General features: G+C 43.0%; 2 protein-coding genes across 4 annotated transcripts in view; one reads left to right on the top strand and one right to left on the bottom strand.

The window, feature by feature from the left end:
- Nucleotides 1-477: 477 nt before the first annotated feature.
- On the bottom strand, nt 478-7,171 carry six4a (SIX homeobox 4a). Its single transcript, XM_029493338.1, has 3 exons — nt 6,278-7,171; nt 3,903-4,597; nt 478-2,878 (listed from the first exon to the last, which is right to left on the bottom strand). The coding sequence occupies exons 1-3, from the start codon at nt 7,009-7,011 to the stop codon at nt 2,271-2,273; spliced, it is 2,037 nt and encodes a 678-aa protein (XP_029349198.1). The 5' UTR covers nt 7,012-7,171; the 3' UTR covers nt 478-2,270.
- Nucleotides 6,618-19,948, top strand: part of mnat1 (MNAT1 component of CDK activating kinase) — a 31,205-nt gene continuing 17,874 nt past the window's right edge. The window contains exons 1-7 of one of the 3 annotated variants that reach the window (XM_029493341.1): nt 6,622-7,108; nt 8,533-8,745; nt 14,289-14,441; nt 14,825-14,898; nt 15,705-15,808; nt 15,954-16,094; nt 17,268-17,399. In XM_029493341.1, the coding sequence (XP_029349201.1) occupies nt 8,657-8,745; nt 14,289-14,441; nt 14,825-14,898; nt 15,705-15,808; nt 15,954-16,094; nt 17,268-17,399 (693 nt within the window). In that variant the 5' untranslated portion in view covers nt 6,622-7,108; nt 8,533-8,656. Of the gene's footprint in view, nt 7,109-8,527; nt 8,746-14,288; nt 14,442-14,824; nt 14,899-15,704; nt 15,809-15,953; nt 16,095-17,267; nt 17,400-19,948 lie in introns of all 3 variants that reach the window. The other 2 variants (XM_029493340.1, XM_029493342.1) reach the window with 2 other exon arrangements.

The following is a 19,948-nucleotide window of genomic DNA, read 5'->3' as shown; positions in this document are numbered from 1 at the left end:
GTCTGTGAGTGACAGCCCCTCAGATTCCTTCTTCCATGTTAAAACCAAGTGGGGGGGGGCGGCCTTTGCTCAGGGAAAAAGGCTATTGGATTGGTTTGAGTTGTGGGGAACTGCAGACCCCCCACCCAAAAAGAGCTTTACCTCTGGAAATCTCGTTGCTGTTTATTTGAATTACTGGGGCTGAGATGAGAAAAGGAGGGCTAATGAACTCCAGGTTGCCAGGCATGTGCAAACGATCACTGCAGGTTTGCAAAGAGAAGCGCCAGGCTTGCTGGATTACTGCATGCCCCCTCACCCCTCCACTCCCGATCCAACCCCCCCATTCTCAGCTTTTGGCAAGATAGACATGTTCCTTCTTGTTTTTACCTTACATGTTGTAATCCTGAAATCTCGGTGGGGGGGGGGATACAACCCAATTCTTTAATTTTATTGGTGACCTTGTCACTAAATTAGTCAGAACAAATTAAAAATGCTTTGTTTTATGTTTTTATAAATATAAACTTTTATTGCAGTATGGAGATTTAGAAAAATACATTCACATAATTTCAGATAACAAACATATTCAAACTAAGATAAAAAACAAAACAAAACAAAACAAATGACCAGGAGTTTACTATTTGCCCACTCATTTTTGGTATTTTCCATGAAAGCACTGAGGATACTTTCACTTAAATGTCCATTCAAATTGATAAGATCATGCCATTAATCCTGACAAATGAAAATGGTGCTAGTCCTCTCAGATGACAACATATAATGCACTGATGCATGTGCGTTATGAGACTTGGCTCTGAGGCTAAAATGTGCTATTATGGTCATCTATGACAGTGAGGAATTCGACTCCTGTTGTGAAAAGCTCTGGACGTGAAAAATGGTCTCTACATTCTTGTTTTTTTGCCTCATCTGACACCCATCAAGTGTTTCAGTGATGGCAATGGCAGAGTTAAATTTCTCAAGCTGCTGCCTGCTCACTAAACGTAAGATCTACAACTGTTTATTCACAAAATAGTAAAAGGCACTAGTGTCCAAAACATTATGACGCCATGCAAAGAGAAATGATTACAATTCCTCGCCGGTTTAAAAGGTGGGACTATTCCAAAAACAGATTCCTTCACTTCTACTGTCTGTCCATTTGTTCCTTATAGTTGAACATACACACTGTAGATGTTTGCATCTGGGTTTATAGAAAAATATTCATGATTACTGACATTTGGAGAGACACATCAAAATGAAACACGATATAGTGTAGCATCATCACATCTACATAACATAGTATGGTTTGCAGCGTAATAAACAACAAATGATGAACAATCTGTGAACAGAGTGACCTTTCGATCATCATTCATATGTCGGTCTCACTTGTTGATGATGAGGCTTAAAATAGGAGTCACTGCTGAAATAATGCACATTTGATGTTGTTGCACATGACATACCACCCTATATGAGGGCAGCTTGAAATGTATACATTGTAATGTCATCATGGTTAGTGCAAATGCCAAAAACAGACCAATGCCATGGTGTATTTTAAGTAGCAGAAAGGCACATTCAACTTAACTCTAGTCCCATAAACAACACTCCTAGTTTATTTGGTATGATATAAAACACAAAATCCGGGTCTTTGCCAGTGACTTGAAAGGCCATCAGAGAAATTAAGGTGCTTACTGAAGGACACTTGTATCCTAAATCAGCAGCTTTCTGCCTCCAATTATTGTCTGTATGTGTGTGTGCAGTCCTTCAGTGAAGCCGCCGCTGTTCAACTGATCATTTTCACAGAGGCTCTCTCCCTCTTCCCCCCTACTGAATGACCTTTTTGGTTTGAGCCAGATGACACATTTAGTTTGGAGGAACATCCTGGTCACGTGACTCGAGGCATTCCAGCACCTGCTTCAGTGGATCAAATCCACTCAACAGGAAGTAGCAGGTGTTGTCTATAAAAATGCATATTTAAGCATGGCCCGAACACATACAGCAACTTCTTCCATTGTGTTTCACCTCAGAAATGGGCCTTTCAAAACTTCCCACTTTCTTTTTTAACCTTTATGATAAACTGATAACACCCACCCAAAGAGCTCTCCTCTGACTAGAGTGCATTGCAAAAGTCAAATTAACACAAATAATTTAACATTTAAAGGAAACGAATTGTAAAAAAAAAAAAAAAGAAAAAAGAAAGAAAGAATAAAACACACACACACACACTCACACAAAGGTAAAAAGATTCACCATATCACTGCTTGGGAGGACACGAGTGCTTCTGTGAGGGGACTGGTATGAGGTTAAAGGTCAGCCATGTCCTCATCCATTTGCACTGTCTGTAATTTGGCTAGCTCCTTCCCCTCCACAGCCTCCATCTCCCCACACATCGCCCGCACCATCTCATTCACTCCTCCTGAGCTCGAGTCGTCCACTTTGTTCTCAGAAAGGTTCATGTATTCGTTGTTCAACAGGTGTGAGGGTGGTGGACCCCGGACCTCATGGCCCCTAAGGTACTCTGTGGATTGGAGGTGGTGGCTGCTTGGGTCCGTTTGGGCCAATAGAGGCGTACTGACGGTTAATGTGGTGTAGACCTCTGGCTCAGGGCTGGATGAGGTAACAGCAGTGACATCGGTAGTCGAGGTGGGACCTTGGCTGGAGGGGGCCTCTTCTGAGTTGGGTGTAGTGTAGGTGATCTGACCGCTGGGGGTCAGGTCCAGGTGAAGCCCGTGGTGGTACGAAGAGTAGACACCACCCTCCAGAGGCTCCTTCTTGATGGACGGCTGGCCGGCATTGCTCATGCTGTAGAGGACTGTGCTGTGGTGCAGAGACGTCATTGTCAGTTTGTCCTGCTGCTGGAACGGCTCGTCGCTGGAAGTACTGACTGCTACATTGTTCAGAGGCATGGTACCTGTGGCAACACAACGACAGATCAGTACATATACTACCTCCAACTCCGGTAGAGATCGCATAACTTCTGCTGGATCCCCCTTCGTGTTCCTCAAAGTGTTAGATGTTTCATTAAGAGCAGACCTTGGCCCCAAAATTGCTGTTGTGTGTCTCACACACTTGGTGCTCTTTAAGCTTGACCCCACAGTGCCCCAGAGAATGAATGTGGACGAATACCCAGCCAGAACTCAACAGGCAAGCCGCAATTTTCTGTTTTTCCTTGTAATTCATCCTGGTGCAGATTCTCTGCTTTCTGTCAAAGTAAGTGCTGTTGTGGTTTATACCCTGTTAGTGCGTTTCGTGGCCTCTGATTGTCTGAAACATATTTCTCCACCTCCCTGCTCTGCAGATCAAGAGCGCAATGATGATGAGTGATGGTGACTTCAGAACTTGTTTTTATCCATCTCTGGGGTTTTCAAAGGACCACCTCTTGTGTGTACATGTGTGTGTGAGTGCGGGGCCCTTCCCTGTTTCTTCTGCTCTGTGTTATGTGTAGTATCAGCCCTTTGGGCTAAGGCCCAATCACACTCAAGCCAAGAATAAAGCTGCTTGGATATATTGGGTGGACGTAGTGGAGAGCTGTTGACAAACTAGAAGGGACGTGCGGCACTGCACTGGAACATTTAAAGAGGGCAACGGGCACCACTGACACAACGTTAAGCTATAATATCTATTTGGTGGTATAAAATCCTTTACAGTAGACCTTATTTCTGTCTTTTCCCGGTCATAAAAGCTGTAATCATTTAACAGCATACGTTGAGAGCTAATTTGTTGTACTTAACTGACAGATGAGATGAGAGAACGAATGCCTATAAATGTATTATTTATAGGTTATATACTGCTATCACTTCATATCTCCCACTACTTCGGCATTAACATATGATTCATCAGTGGTCACATGATCAAAGCACTGTAATGTTTTTGATGATTATTGCTTTAAGTACTTCAGCTGTATGACTTATTTAGAAATCACTTCCTGTACAAACCTTGCTGTGGGATTGTTGAGGCAGAGGATGAAGAGGAGAGCTGCAGGGGAGGAAGACCTACGTCGCTGTTGAGTAATGAGCTGCCATCGCTGTCAGAGACTCCAGTCGGTACTTGGACCAGACTGTAGCCGCCCAGCTGCAGAGCACCTGATGAGGAGCTGAACGTCAGCACAGAGGAGCCCCCGTTCTGGGCGGCCATGGTGTGAAGTCCCTCCAGCTTCACCTCAGCTCCATTCACACAGCCAGTGTAGGGCGCATACTGCAGACTTGAGTCCTCAGTAGAACTGCCCAGTCCCTTCTCCTGCCCTGTCTGCATTTGCATGTCCACTCCAGAGCCCCCCAGCAATACCCCTCCAGATGACCTCAGGGGGTTGAAGGCCAAGGGCTGGATGCCCAAATTGAGCCCGTTGAACAGGATGTTTCCAGGTGTGTGGAGGTAAGATGAGCCGCCGTTGTGAAATACGGTGGAAGACGTGTTACTTGTCACTAGACTTCCATTGTAGAGACCGCCACTTGTGGATCCAGCGGGCATCTTGATGTCCCCAATCTGTTGGATGACCACCCCGCTGTCTAAAGATCCCGTTTGAATCCCATGAGTGATGGCCCCATCTGAGGAATTAGAGAGGGGCCGGGGTGACAACTCCTCTTGGCCTTTACTGGACTCGTCCTCTGTGCTGTGGTTTCCATCTGATTCACTGTCAAAAGAAAAGAAAAAAAGAAAGAAAGAATAGAAAGGAAGTTAAAGACGACAAATTTATCACAAATCAAAGGAGAGAAAGACTTATTTGGGGTAAAGAGTTATAATATAAAATTACTTTAATTCAAACTGCAATACAACTGCAGGGAAATCTAACATCCTGGTATAGAAGTGGCTTGTTTTCCCTTTGTGGGTTTTTTTGGGAAAGAAGACACACTCTAAAGCAACAATTAGAGACTATAAACCAGTATAATGGCGTTTATTTCCTTTCCGCCCACATCTTGCATATAACCCAGGCAGACAGTCACATTTGTTGGTGTGTTATTACACAGCTTTGAAGAGCAGGCTGTGTTTGTCAATGTGTTGCCCTCTCTTACCTCATGGAGAGAGCTGCACTCACAACAACCAACCAAGAACCAACAACCGTGCAACCATTTGCTGCTATAAATTCTGCTGTGACGAAATTCCAGAGCTGGTGGCATGGCAGAACAAATGGTTGATTTATTTTTGTTATCCCAGCATAAATTAAATTATTCTACCCTTTTCCAAAAAGCACATTTCAAAATCTATGAAGATGTAGCTGTAAGATTTTTTTTTTTTTTTTTTTTTTTTACTGCCCCTGTTTGAGACTGATAAAAGCAGCTGCTAACACCCCCCCACCCCCCATCCCAACACAGGCATACTCCAAACATCCAAACCCCCCACTTCCAGACAAGAGATATAAAGCAAGACTCTTTAGACCTTCTGTGAATGTGAGAAGATTTTGTCTGTTCAAAAATATTCACAAATGTATTAAAGCAACTTTTCGTTATAACAGTAGTTCGGATCTAAATGCAGGACTGTGATGGTTTGTGTTTGCTCCCACTCGTCTTTATGTGTGTGTGTGTGTGTGTGTGTCTGTGTGTGAGAGAGAGACAGAAGGGGTGACCTCCACCAGGTGTGCCTCACTCACTCTTGTTCATAGAGAGGGAAACATGAAAGAAGTTAAAAATCAGCGTGTTGGTGTGGAAGCCTTTTTACCCTCTGGGATCCCCTTTGCTCTGAGAGGAGGGGAAAAGAAACGTGATTATGAAAAGGATTTATGCTAAACTTGGGGGACGTGCACGCACTAGAGTGTGTGTGCGTGTGCGGGATTGTGCACATCTACACACACTTCAAAATACAGGAGATTAAAGCGAGTCCTCCGGTCGCCATTTGAAATGTTTGATGAATGTTAGTCTTCATCTGTGTGTTGGTGGAAACACCGAGCTGTGCGAGGCGAATTTATGATATATATATAGTTTCTTATGGTTTCCATGCCTCACACCTCCAACACACCTGAAACCGGATCTGAAAGGCAACCGCTTCATATTTCAAAACATTAAAAACGTGCTCCAAATCCGTTTGCGCCTACTTTCTTTGCTTCTTAATTATTACCAGTTAATGGCTCACGTTGTTGGGTCTTATAAGTGAGTCCTACTGGAGATTATGAAACACACATGAGCACTGTCAGTCACTGACTTAAGTGTGAATGGTTACAGACGCCCTTCCCTGGAATCAAGAGCTTTGGAATAGTTCGTTAAATTTAGCCCGAGTGTATTTAAATGCGCATTTTACGCACAGCGCGCTCAGGTAATTCCTTTAGTAATTAATTTCATGTTAGGACTAAAATGCATCGACTGTGCCTTTTGTTCCTCACCTTTTTGATTGTGCCTCGGACGGGTTTCTGTCTCTCTGTCTCCTGTTTTTGAACCAGTTGCTGACCTGGGTCAAGGAGAGTCCTGTAATTTTGGCGAGATTTCTTTTCTCGGCAGGAGAGGGGTACCTATTCTGATTATACAGATCCTTCAACGCGTTCCGAGACCTCTCTTTGAAACAATACACAGTCTCCTCGCCGTCCCAGATAGTCCTGGGGAGGGGGTACTTTCTCCTGATTCGGTACTTGTCCACGGCGCCCAGGGGTCTCCCCCGCGCCTTCTCCGCCTCGGTGTACCGGGCCTTGTACCACAGATCTTGCAGGAAGGTGTGGTTGGACGGACTGAAGCTGTGGTTCTCCAAAATACTGTACAGCTCCTGGTAGCGAGCCTGGTGGAAAGCAACGAGGGCTTGGGCTTTCAGGATGCTTTCGTTGCCGCGTAGCAGGTCACTCTGTGGCAGGGACCACAGGAACCTGGCCAGCCGGTCCACATTGCCTCCCTGCTGCAGAGCCTCGCAGACGCACGCCACTTGCTCCGGGGAGAAAGCCAGAGAGGAAGCGGCGCTCACCAGCAGCTCCGTGCGCACCGCGTCCGTGTTGGGAGTCGTGCGCTCCATGGACAACTCCGCCGCGTCCAGCGCCACAAACTTGATGCACTCCCGCTTATCCACCTCCTTCACATTTTCCCTCTTGATGTCATTTGCTGTTGTGACTTCTCCGGCAGAAGAAGAAGACATTTTTTTTGTTCAAGCCTTCCCTGGTAAAGTCACTCCTCCCAGCTCGATCAGGTTACCTCCTCGCCATGCGAATGCGATCGGATATCTGACAGCAGCTGTAAGTAGATATCTCTCTCCCCTTTTCCTTCCAACGTGACTTTTACTCTGCGGGGACTGGAGCTGGAAGGAGATACACTGGGGTCTATCTGCAAGAGAGCCACGCTATTGGCCGCCGATGGGCCCATAAGGGAGGAGCAAGCCGATTCAGACCCGAATGTTTGCTTTTCAATTGTCATTCACACAACTTCCAGCATATTCCCGTAGCTCACCTGTCCAAGGTGAAGCTGTAGGGATCGTGGGAACGAGGTGTCCCCGTTATCTGCATGGCCAGGAGCTGCGTTTACTGCATGTTTGAGGAACTATTAAAGCTTAAGACTTTTCTTATGCTCTTCTCGTGATAGCGGGGACATTGCAAATAGCCCGTCACTCCTTAATTGATCAATGTGACAAAAAAATGTCAAAAAAATAAAAATCTTCAGCGTCGAGCTGAATCAGTCGCAATTTTAAATTTCAACGCGATCTTCCTGAAAGACTCCTGTTTCTGGTTTAATGATTATTACTGCAACTCTGTAAACCACAACTTAGACACCCACTGAATAAAGTCACAACGAACGCAATATGACCTCAATAAAGACTGAGATCAAACCCAAAATGTCTCATATTGAATAACAACCACAGAGACGAACATCCATGTGAATACAAAATTTAGACCACCCCATAAATATGTGTGGTGGAATATGCCTTATTCCCCTGGAGCTGGAAAAATATACTATTAGTATTATTTTTCACCACTCTAGTATAAACATTAATATAAGATGAAGTGATATTTGCAAAGTAGTGATCTCATAAAAGCTTATATCATGTGCCAGTTATTCAGTTTGCTGTTTTTTGCAAACAGTTTAAAAGCAGGAGTGGAGTCTAACGTTGTCTCAACAGACATTCATACACTGTCAATAAATCCATATAGCACATATGCTTAAGCTTTTAGTAGCCTAACTGAGATGAAATATGCAGCGCATTTGCTCTCTTAGCTATAGCTTTGAAAAGACTGGATTTGGAATTAAAGTCTTCAACAAGCCAGCCTCAAATTTAACATTTTTCCACCATGATATTACAATAGACGTTTTCTGTCTTCATCTTAGGCAAGGTCATAAATCAAATAACGTATCCATCATTCTTGGTGAAATATTTCCTTCAAACATTAACACATTAAAGCAGAAACTGTATGATGTCAGATGCCCTGGGGAACAACATCTGGACAGAGTTTTGGTTTTAATTATGTTTCTGTTCAGATTTACATTGAATCACGGAATATATATATAAATACAAACTAATGAAAATAAACACCTCAGCATTTATTTGCTTATTTATTACCTCAGACCCCCTGGGACTCCTCAGGGACCCCCAGTGTGTGCCTGCACCACAGTGACCACTTTTGCTCTGGAGGTCGTCATTAAGTAGGAACCTTTCTTATTAGCGCAGGTTCCCCATCGGACCAAACTGAGCGGGGGACGCAGTGGTTACGCTCCTGAAAAGTGACAGGAGAGCAGCAGGCTGTTGACATCCTTTCTCCTGGTGAAAGTAGTTTTGCGTGGCTCTCACAGAAATGGACGACCAGGGCTGTCCCAGATGTAAAACAACCAAGTACAGGAACCCGTCGCTGAAGCTGATGGTGAATGTCTGCGGACACACGCTGTGAGTATTTACGTCCGACAGCTAAAGAAAGCAGAGAAACAACCCCCCTCCACCAACACACGACGTTTGTTTGGTTCAAAATGTGCAGAAAAACACACACACCAACACCAAGAGCCTCTAAAGCAGGAGACCCAGTCCCATTTGAAGCCCTTTATTATAGTTAATGTTGGGACGTTGATACATTGAAACGTATTTCAGCTTCTGTAGCTTGTTGCTAACAGCTAACAGTTGATATGCTCAGCAAAGAGGAAATATAAAGGTGGATGATGAACTGTAATGGTCCTGTTGTTTTATAACTTCCTTAAGATACTGAGGCTGAAGCAGGAGGAACAGTGGAAAGTGGGTTTATCGTTTGTCACACAAAGTGCTGTTTGAGAACACAGTCTGTGTCTAACCCACTTTCTCATACCAAAACTTGGTGGGAAGAATAAAGACTGTCGGATGATATTAAACTGAGGGACTTCTAAAGGAGAGTGTAAAATGTTTAGGCCATCCAGAGGTGTTTAAAGGTCCATCTAAAACAGAATTTGACTGACACCAAGTTAGGAATCATCAGCAAGCCGTACCCATCACCTAACCCAGACCATCAAATGCATCCTAAAGGCAGCCGTTTGCACTTCTATACCAAAGTTTACACATCCAGCTAAGGCTGACCCAAAGTCCCATCTATATATCTATACCACTGTGGCAGGTCTGTTTTAATGGGTCAGAAAGACGGCATAGAATACAGGTGTCAGCACAACAGCAAATAAATGTCAACAGCAATGCACCATGACATACAACCAGGTGATGCTAGGCAGTCTTTGCCCTTGCACATTTGTAAGCCAAAAAAAAAAAAAGTTGTCATAAGTGGAACATTTTATTTTGACTGACTTGGTGTCTCAATATATGCATTTTTCTGGCACTAGTTCATACTATTCCCCACATATTTTTTTCACGACAGATTTGATTGTGCGCTAGCATGATATCAGTGTTTTGGGAAACACGTTTGCTGTGTTTGACCTTGGAAAATGTTTAACATTGATATCTGATTTTAAAAACCTGGTCATTCAAACCTAGGCAGCATGTCTTCATGTAATGACTGCCATAACCTAATGAGGACATTTCTTTGACCATGTCTGTTTATTGACCAAACCATCAGGAAGCGGCGGTGCTTTGTCATCAGGTCAGCATGCTCATAACTCACCGGCGCTGTCTAAATGCAGGGCTAGAAAATTAAAATGATTCTGCAATGAAGCAATTTGTAGAGATGTCCTAGCTCAGGTCACCTTGTAATTGTTCCTCTGAGCTGGTGAGACAGTGAATTTATGCACCATTTGGAAAGTGCCGTACTCTCAAACTGTATTAGTATTTTCATCACTGATGGCATTTGTCTATTTGTTTCCAGCTCCTTAAGCTAATTATGAAGCAAAAATGCAGTACAGTGTTATGTTTTGTTGTTTTTTTTAATCTTATTTACATTAATTGATTTTATATTAAAAAAACTTTAGTTATTCTATGTTGTAATCTGTAGATGCAGCTCTAGCATGACGTTCTGTACATATAAGTGCAAATGGCTACCTGTAGGATATGTTTGATGGTCTGGTTTAGGTGATGGGTATAGCTTGCTGTTATTCATTTAATTAAGTGTTTGTCTCTCTCTGGCCTGACTGAGCAGCCATTGCAGTCTTGGTTGACCAGGCTTCCTGTTCCAGCAATGCAATGCAGTATTGAGCTTCTCCACCTCTAGCATGCATCTAAATTTAAACTCCACCACAGCACATTTTGTATCCCTGTCAGCAAGGATGTTTGATGTGTGTTATTTATTACCTTTGCACAATGACACCAGGCTTATGTCCCTTTGGCATTTGACACTGGGCGCACAGGGAGGCACAAACAATGTGGTGAGGTCGACATGTTGGGGTTGACAGGATGGACACACCTCATTAAGTAGAAACTAGTTTCCTGTGCCTTATGCATGTATGTTTTTGGTTAATAAACAGTAGTCAAATGGTAATATTTTCCTGGCTCCAGAAATAAAAGTGCCTTTAGTTTTCTCCAAAGACATGGAAAGGCATGTGGAATGATGCAAGGGTGTCCAATACTCTGAGAGTAGTAATCAGTGCAGGGGGTTAGTTACAAGCTTAAAGGAAAGTAGTTTAGATGTGAAGATAGACACATCCATAAGGTGATTTTCCAATGAGGGTTAACAACACATTTAAACACTTGTTAAACTTATTTCATTTTGTATCTTGATTCATCAAATTTGATATGATACACAAATCATAACCGAATGGTCCAAAGACGACATGTTTAGGTTAACTGTTGACTCTAAATGGCCTGTAGATCTGTGTGAGTGTGAGTGGTTGGTCGTCTGTGTCTGTCTGTATATGTTGGCCCTGTGATGGACTGGTGAACTGTCCAGGATGTACCCTGTCCTCACCCAATTTGAGCTGGGTGAGGACAGGGACAGAACCCTCCCCCACCCCCCCACCCTCACCCCCTCAGATATGACAGTAGAATAAGCCTCAGGGAAAAATTCTCCCAAACCATATTTCCTAAATGCCAAAGCAATTTTTAAAACAAGACGCCAATCATAAGTTCCCTGAGCCTAAACGCCTGTTCCGTTTGTGACTAACAGGTAGCTTGTGTTCTGGATCACCTTAGGTTAATTTTAAGGGTAAAAGCTTGTGGTTCTCTCTGTATTTACAGTAATATAATGAAAGTGATTATATCCCTGTGTTTTATTTCAAGAGACATAGAGCTTATTACTTAAAGAAAAATCCTGTCTGACAAGGAACCTCTACCCACTTTGTACCTTTTCTGAAATACTCCAAATTTGTTGTTTACTGTGTTAGAGCAAGCCAACACTAGTTTCCTGTGTAAACAATCATACTTAAGGGCCTCAGCATTTTTCGGCTGTGCTGCTACAGGTATTGCAGGTCACAGGGCAGGATAAAGCGTCATAGCAGGTTTCAAGAAGACACAAACCCAGCTTAGCTCTGTGTGAACTCAATCATGAACTGAGAAATTCCTGAGAATGTCATGAGATTCCTGTTAGGAGCAGGTGAATCCAGCTCCTCCGTCGTGTTTTCTTTTTTTTCCTGACCGTACAAAGATACAGGCAGTGTCATCAAGTGGTGGTGGTGGTGAGGGAGGCTTTGCTGAGCCAGGACACTGTTTACCCCCTCTAGCCACCCCCTTCTCTGACCTGCTGACAGCTGCAGATGGCAGAGATAGGAGCCTGGAGCTCTGAGAAGGACAGGTGAGAGAGGGCGGAGTCGGGAGCACTCAGTCAGCAACAATAGCCCTGGGACATAAAGATGGCCAGTTGCAAGAGACCTGACTGTTCCCTTAAGTGTTTACTGTATATGCCATGCACTATGGGTTGGCCTTGGTGGAGCTTTTTGAGTCCTCCTTTTATTACAAATTGCAACAGGCACACACTCCAAAAGCTGTCATTTAGAGAAGGATCGTTTCATAGGAAAGATGGCAAATTGTCACTAACAGTCTCCTCCCTCCCCTTTAGACATTCACCGCCTTGCTCTAGAATTACAGATTTCCCCTATGGAGAGTTCATTTGTGTGGTCCGTTTATGGGGCAGGGGGCAAGCTACGCCCCACTCCTTGCCCTGTGTTGATGAATGGTCTCTTTGTGGGCCTGTGGAAACAAGCTGAATCCCTCCATCTACCTCCATATGGCCAGGCCTATACATCTCCTGTAGCCTGAGGCCACAGTGAACATCTGCCTTTCCAGGGCGCACTTGAGCAGTGAGTCCCCGTGCTCTGAAGCACCAACTGCACAACGCAGATGTTTCTGTCAGTCGTTCAACTTACATTTTCATATTACCGCTTCATTTAAGCCAAGCTAAACTGACATGCTTGTAAAATAGTCCCCTGTAGTGCTTTGTGTACTTTACATCTGTGTGTGTGCGTATGGCTGGAGTCATACTTGGCAGGTTGAGCTTGTTTGACCCATATCTGGGACGCTTTGCGTAAATAGCCAAACTCCATGGCTCTGCAGTTTCTTCTTTAACTGTTTTTCTTTGTTTTGAATCCTGCTGATGAAGTGAAATGTCCTACAGGATTTTGCTAATAGGCTCAGTCCTGGGAGACAAGCTTTTGACTGGGCAAGAGTGTCTCATGTCCAGGCCCCGACTTTTGGAAAGAAGTGACTCAATCATATTGTCAATGAGTTATGTTGGAAAATCAGTTTTGTTTTTTTTTTTTTCTTCCAAACTTTGCTATATTTTATTATGAAAACTATCAGTAACCAAATGCAGATTACATTTGGAAAACAGATGTTATTCATTTTTGCAAAGGTGATCATAAGCAGGAAGGTGAAGTCCTCTGGAAATAAAGCTCCACAAGGACTCAATTAAAAGAGTGTACCGTGCAAACGTTTATCCAGGCCCTCCGCCCCATCAGGGGAGATTTAGGAACATTCCCTTTGTCCTCAGTGTCCACTCCTCACTTGAGTGTGACTGATGGGTAAACGCCTACCTGCATGAAGGTGTGATTGATGGCTAAGCTCAGGGTTGTGCCCTTGGGTAGGTTGCTAGTTCGTTGCTGTGGCGTCATGATGGTACATGAAGTAAAACTTCCTTTTTTTCTTCTCCTTTTTTTTTTTTTACCTAGGCTGAAATACCCTAACATTGTCTGAGAAGTGTTTCCATCCTTTGGTCCATATTGTCTCACTGATGTGCTCTTAACTGAATAAATCATGATTCATTGTGGCTTTATATGAGGAACCAAAGGCCGCCTGAAAAACTCATCATGACTGTGCTGTTCTGCTACATATTTTGTCTTGGAAAGTAATCATGTCCATTAAACAGATTTATAGTAGATACTTTGATCAATAAGTATCTGGATTTTCATGGTATTTAAAAATGCGGCTTAAACTTTCTTTGAGAAACCATGTGCAGAATAATAATGATATTTTCTGCTGAAAATTCAGAGAGATTGGTATTGTATGTGCACCACTGCTGACTTTTTGAAAGTGAGAACTTTGAGATCAACACAAGTTTTAAATGGTTCACTTCACTACTGAAGTAATGAATATACAAAGCTCTCCAGTTGTATTTTTTTTTTTTTTTTCTTTCTTCAACAAATTACGTAAGACTTAGTCCATTCTTATGATAATGGACTGAATTACTGAGCTGGATTTTATCATATTATACAACGTGGCAGAATGACTGAGGCCCACTGAAATAACAATAAAGCAAATGTTTTTCCAGACAGACACTCCACTGATGGAGTGTCAGACTAATTTCCTCTTGTCTGAGAGTGGAGGGCAGCCTAAACGACATTCCAAGCATAATCCCTGCCATCTTTGAGCACTCAGAGGAAATAGTCATATGCTCCATTATCACCCACTGTGCCTGATGATAACTTGTAGGCAAGAAAACATAAACTTGCTTTTCTCTGGAAAATTATGTTTCAGCAACCACATACTTTACATGATCACATGCTGCAGAAACATCCAAGTCAGGGGACATTAAGGAACGCTGCCAATGTCATCAGTGCGCTCTCCTCACTTGTTTTCTATTTTGTTGTCTCCCCCAGGTGCGAGAACTGTGTGGAGATGCTCTTTGTACGTGGCTCGGGCAACTGTGTACAGTGCGACACGCCCCTGCGGAAGAGCAACTTCCGCGTGCAGCTCTTTGAAGACCCGACCGTTGATAAGGAGGTGGAGATCCGCAAGAAGGTGCTGAAGATGTGAGTAAGGGGGACAGGGAGGCTGAGGGATGCGGCCCTGTGTGTTTATGTGTCATCTCATGCCCCCACCCACTTCTTAAGCCACCTTTGTCTTTCTCATTACACTGTTTGTTTTGTAGACAATGACTCTCCCCAGGGGGGCTCAAACGGGAAGGCTCTTTCCCTGCCAGGTTTTTACTTCGCAGCCCCTCCCCACTCCTCATTCTTTCCCTCTCATCTGTTCTTTAATAGCCCCTTAATTGACATCTAATGTGTGCCTATTAGGCTCTATGCAGACCTGGTATTATAAAATGGTTGATTTAATGGAGGCTATTAATGTCAGTGCATATTTGCTTTCCCCAGGTTTTACTCTTTGTATGATACGTTCTGTTCTCCTTCTGCAGATACAACAAGAGAGAGTTTGATTTCTCAAGCCTGAGAGAGTATAATGACTATTTGGAGCAAGTGGAGGACATTGGTAGGAAAACTTTTTTTTTTTTTTTTTAACCATCTCATGCTGAAAACAAGGGCAAAAAGGATGGTTACAAGAGGTTATTTCTCTTTGATTCTGGCACTATAGGGCAATGTTTTACAACCATTCATGCCTGCCAGGGCATGGATCAGAGAATAGCTTTGCCAACACTAGCACATTTTGACTGGCAAACCACCGTGGAGTTGTAGCTTGGATCTACTGAGCCAGCCTTGGTTCCAGGTCGTCCAAGTGGCCCAACATACTGTTGCAAACAAAAAATGCATGTATAATGCGGCCCTCAATGTTTTGTCAGGACACACAGCACTGCAAGCTCAGTTACCACTCTTTGTCTTACACAATGAAATTATGAGGGTTCAGCCCTTTTCCAAGGCCCAGAGAAGCTGATTATGTTGTGTGAGAAATACCACTTCAGAGTAAAGTTGTTGAGACGAGTGTTAGTGAAAAGATGGGACCAGGAAGAGCAGTACTAATGTAAAAGTCATGTTGAAGTCAGGTGTTCAGTTTCTATAACAAGTTAATGGCTTTTAGCCTGTAATCTGGGTAAAAATGCTTCCCTAACAGTTTTGGATATAGCTCTGTTACTATGTTAAAGCTGACTAATAAAAGAGGAATGATGACTACCAAATTCTCCTGAATATTTTCAATCAACACATATTTATGATATTGTGATCTTTTTGGCCTTTGAATAGAATTAAAAGTTTTTGACATTGCTTCTGCTTTCCTGTCCAACCGAATAACTTAAGCTACTTAGGTTGAAGTGGCAAACTTTCATTTGTGTCTCCTCTTTGTAGTATATAACCTGACGAACAACATTGATGTGGAAAACACAAAGCTGAGGATGGAGCAGTACCAGAGGGAGAACAGAGATCTCATTCAGAGGAATAAGGCGACACTTGTATGTATCTTTTTTGTTTTATTAATCCTTCCAAAGTTTTAGGTACAATATGGTTTGATTGGGTGTTCCAGCCTCCAGAGAAAATGTGCCACAGTGTAGTTTTCTGCAACATGCTTTTGCTCTTGCTAACCTGTCACCTTCTCAGACCCGAGAACAGGAGCAGCTGGAGGAGCTTCTGTTGCTGGAACAGCAGGGGAATGAGAAGCGGAGACTGGAGGCACTACAGGAGGAGCAGAGGCAGCTGCAGGCCAAGAGGAAGAACAAGCAGGCTCTGCTGGATGACCTGGTAAGAAACATACATGTGTCATGTACATAGGTCCACAGAGTGACAAGCCTAGTAATGCAAAGGGCAAGTCACATTATGACAGGTGTCTCTCTCTCTCTCTCTCACACACACACACACACACACACACACACGCACACGCACACACACACAAAACAGCACAAACTCTCAGCCTGGGGCTTCATGGCTGTGAGATCATTAAGAGCTTATTACCAGTCATTGTGCTACAGGCTGCATTGTTCTCATTCTGTGATTCCAAAGCCTCTTGGCTCCATTGTGTTGAGCTACAGGCTTTGGAAGTGATTGTTCCTGCAGAGGGAACTGCTGAAGGACCATCACAGATAGCAGGGTAAGCTGTGTGTTTGTTTGTTTAAGGCACAGGGCCTTTTGAATGTAGGCAGATGAGATCAGCTCTCACACCCCTGGGGGAACTCTCCTGAGCTCTGACATCTGTACCTCCCCGTTGCCAGAAAGCTCACTGTTCTTACATTTTCTGTCTTGCTTTTCTGTTTCCTGGCGCAATCAGTGTATATAATCAATGAAATGTATCACAGGGAACTCGGAACACGTCTTGATTATTACTCTAATGAAAAATAAATATTGAATTCACATACATTTTCTGGAGGCAAATTTTTTGAATTTGTTGATGAAATGTGACCCATGTTATTCTTAAAATAAAGCATATAAATTCACGACTTAGGACTTAGCCATTAAATCAATTTTAGTTTACTGGTAAATTCTAAGACACCTTTACACTCTCCAACTATCACTGTCAACAATGTCCTCCCTCTTCAGTGAATGTGTCAAAGCTTGTGTTCTTAGACCTCTCTTCTTGGCAACACTCCACTGGAGAAACTGAAACATCCGACCTTGCATTTAATGGAGGTGAAGGCGGTGCAATGCACTAGAAGCAGCATCCCCCGCAGTGCCACAGTTTTGTTGATATGGCTGGCATTAATAATGTGGCAGCTAGCCTGAGAGCACCGGTTATCCAGGTTGACAGAAATGTTTGATATGAAGAAGAGAAACCAAGGGTTGGTCTGTTTGTGTTTTTATCTTTTCTCAAAATAAAAATAACATTAGAACAAGTACCAGCTGTTTTTGCAGAAAAGAAAAGTATGTTGCAGCATGCAACATGTACATAAAGATTCTCATGAATCACATTTGTTTCTCCAGGAGCAATCTCAACTTCCTGCCACCATCTTGCTTGCCCAACACAAAGTCCGTGCTGCCCAGCTTGAGACCCAGATAGAGCAGCAGAAACAGGCAGTCAAACCAACTAATCTGTTTTCAACTGGAATTCATATGGTGAGTGTATATTTGTTCTTCAATGGCAGTTCACAGATAAAACTTCATAGAGGCTCTGTGGTGCCTCCCACAGATGCTTGTACACACATTTCTAACACTAACCACACTAACACGTTGCCATTTTGAAACCAAAACAATCCCAAGCCAGACGAGAGTTTTAATTTCAATATGGAAACAGATTCTGTCCATACCATCATACCTGAAAACACATTTAACATGACATCACAACCACTGGGTAAACAATAAGGAGGCTGTCTGATCTTGCAGCTGATCAGTTGCAAAATTATATTGACATCAAAAGAGGCAATTGAAGCATTATAAAATACAAATTTGAACTGTACTGGCACTAACAAAGACAGCAATGCTTGTAATTTGCTGTGTATGTTGCATTCACTACTCGCGTTTCCAAACCACAACTCAACCCCAGAGGTTTCAAAACTAAAAAGGGCCACCTGCATTTCCAAAAGCCTTAGTTTTTGTTGCCCGGAAACTCCCTAGTATGGACACCATAAACATAATAGTACGAATCAAGTGTGGAGGCAGCCATAAACAACTATAGTTTTATGTTGTTCAATTGGAGTACGGAATAACCATGCTCAGTTTCCTGCAGAATTCAAAAACGGCACTGGGATAAAGCTGAACTTCTCTCAACTTCTCTGTCTGTTGCACTCTGCGTGCTTCAGTCTGTGTGTGTGTGTGTGTGTGTGTGTGTGTGTGTGTGTGTGTGTGTGTGTGTGTGTGTGTGTGTGTGTGTGTGTGTGTGTGTGTGTGTGTGTGTGTGTGTGTGTGTGTGTGTGTGCGCGCGTGCGCGCAACAGAGAGAGTGAGAGAACAGAGTAGTTCTAATGATTTTTGTACATCAAACATCGGTTAATTTGTTTTTCACAGTAGAAATTATTGAATTTTTTTTTTTTTTCAGTTGCAATAATTGCGACTTAGAGTTCACTAAGACTACACTTCACAATGCTTTGATTTCTTCGTCAAATGCTACTCCTCCTGCATTAACGGGGACCTCTTGTTCAAGTGAATGAAGTTGGTGCATTTTTTTCATGCAAGGGTGGTTTCATAATGTTGTTCTGTACATAACCTTATTATATGCATTAGTCAGTATGGACTCTGCTGTTTCAGGTAAAAGCTGTGCAAACTCAGTGAAACACAGGACCTTGAACAAGCTATACAATAGTACAATGAGCTTATGTAGGTTAAGGTCATGTGGTTACATCTTTCTATCCAGAGGTATTAGATGGTTTTAGTTTAGCTCTATTATGAACTGAAGGCTTGTTGACAGTAGAGCGGTGTTAACAGTCCAGACCTTCAAAGGAAGGATATGGGTCTGTGTCTCGTGCGTCTTCAGTGTTGGAACAGGCCATCACTCCTTCAGTCATGTCATTGCATTCTTTTGGGCAAACAATGTGACACAGAGAGAGCATGTGGGCTGGTTGCTCTGAGCTTGCAGCTTTCTGCTCATCTTGTCTGGTGAGATCTTCTATTTGGCTGTTGCTCAGGTTTGCAGTCATTTATTTTCATTTTACAGGGATGAGATGGGCTGTGTCATCAGCCCCCCCCCACCCCAAGCAACCCTCATGAGACATGGTTGTCTTCCCACAGTTCAGTGATGTGTAGGAGAGATATCTGCTCACCTCGACTCAAGTTGTAGCTAGGTGACATATTTCCAAATTCTCTCATAGCACCTTTGTTGGACGATTCAGTCAGAATCAGTTTTACTGCGTTTGCGGTTTCATTGCTGTTTCAAATTCTTGATGAAATAATCAAATGCGGTGATGAGCAATAAAATCCTATAAGAAGTTTTATTTTGTTCTTTAATTCCAAAGAGGACAACAGGCTCATCTACCACCACCTAAAGGAATATGGTACTGTGTATCTCACCACCATGATATACAGCTTGAAGTTAAACTTGCTGATGGAGGAAGAAACAGCATGATTATGTTGCTCTTGGCTTCTTCGGTGGCTGTTTTTCTTCGCTTCTCTTTTCCAGTTTCTCCTCATCCTTCCATCCCTAAGCTCCTGTTGGTGGAGGAGAGCTCTCACCATGCATCTGCTATGTTGGACTGAGAGACTTGAGTCAGGGGAACGTGTGGGTTTGGATTTCCCTTCATCTCAGAGTCCATAAGAATGACTTCTGTTTGACTTGGTGGGGTTTCAGCACAGAGCGGTGGATTCCTGCAGATTGCTGGAATTCATTTATCTGCTCAGTTGTGGTCCTTTGCTCTGAGCGGGACTTAAGTTTTTCCTCAGAAGAAATTAGGCTAAGCAAAGGTGAAAAGCATATTTCTAAGGTTGGGACACATTTGTATATTGGTTGAACGGATTTACACCCTTCTCTTTACAGGTAGTAATATCTATAAGGACTGTATTGTGAAGTCAGTTGATTAAAATAAGATTAGTCAACAACACATTGGTAATTAGTCATATTAGTAATTAATTAAACAAGAATGAAAAATACTTGCTTGTAACGTTCTGGTTCCTTTCCTGTATAACTGTAGACACAATATCTCTGGGGTTAATTTACAGTTGCCAGTAAAAGCTTCA

This window comes from Echeneis naucrates, chromosome 22 (assembly GCF_900963305.1).
Source record: "Echeneis naucrates chromosome 22, fEcheNa1.1, whole genome shotgun sequence".
Lineage (NCBI taxonomy): Eukaryota > Metazoa > Chordata > Actinopteri > Carangiformes > Echeneidae > Echeneis > Echeneis naucrates.
This window is presented reverse-complemented; position numbering and strand designations above follow the sequence as displayed.

Coding starts and splice junctions, on each gene's coding strand:
- six4a (XM_029493338.1), bottom strand. CDS start 7,011: ATGTCTTCTTCTTCTGCCGGAGAAGTCACAACAGCAAATGACATCAAG. Junction 4,598..6,277: donor TCCGAGGCACAATCAAAAAG/GTGAGGAACAAA, acceptor TTCTTTTGACAG/TGAATCAGATGGAAACCACA. Junction 2,879..3,902: donor CTCAACAATCCCACAGCAAG/GTTTGTACAGGA, acceptor GTGTTGCCACAG/GTACCATGCCTCTGAACAAT.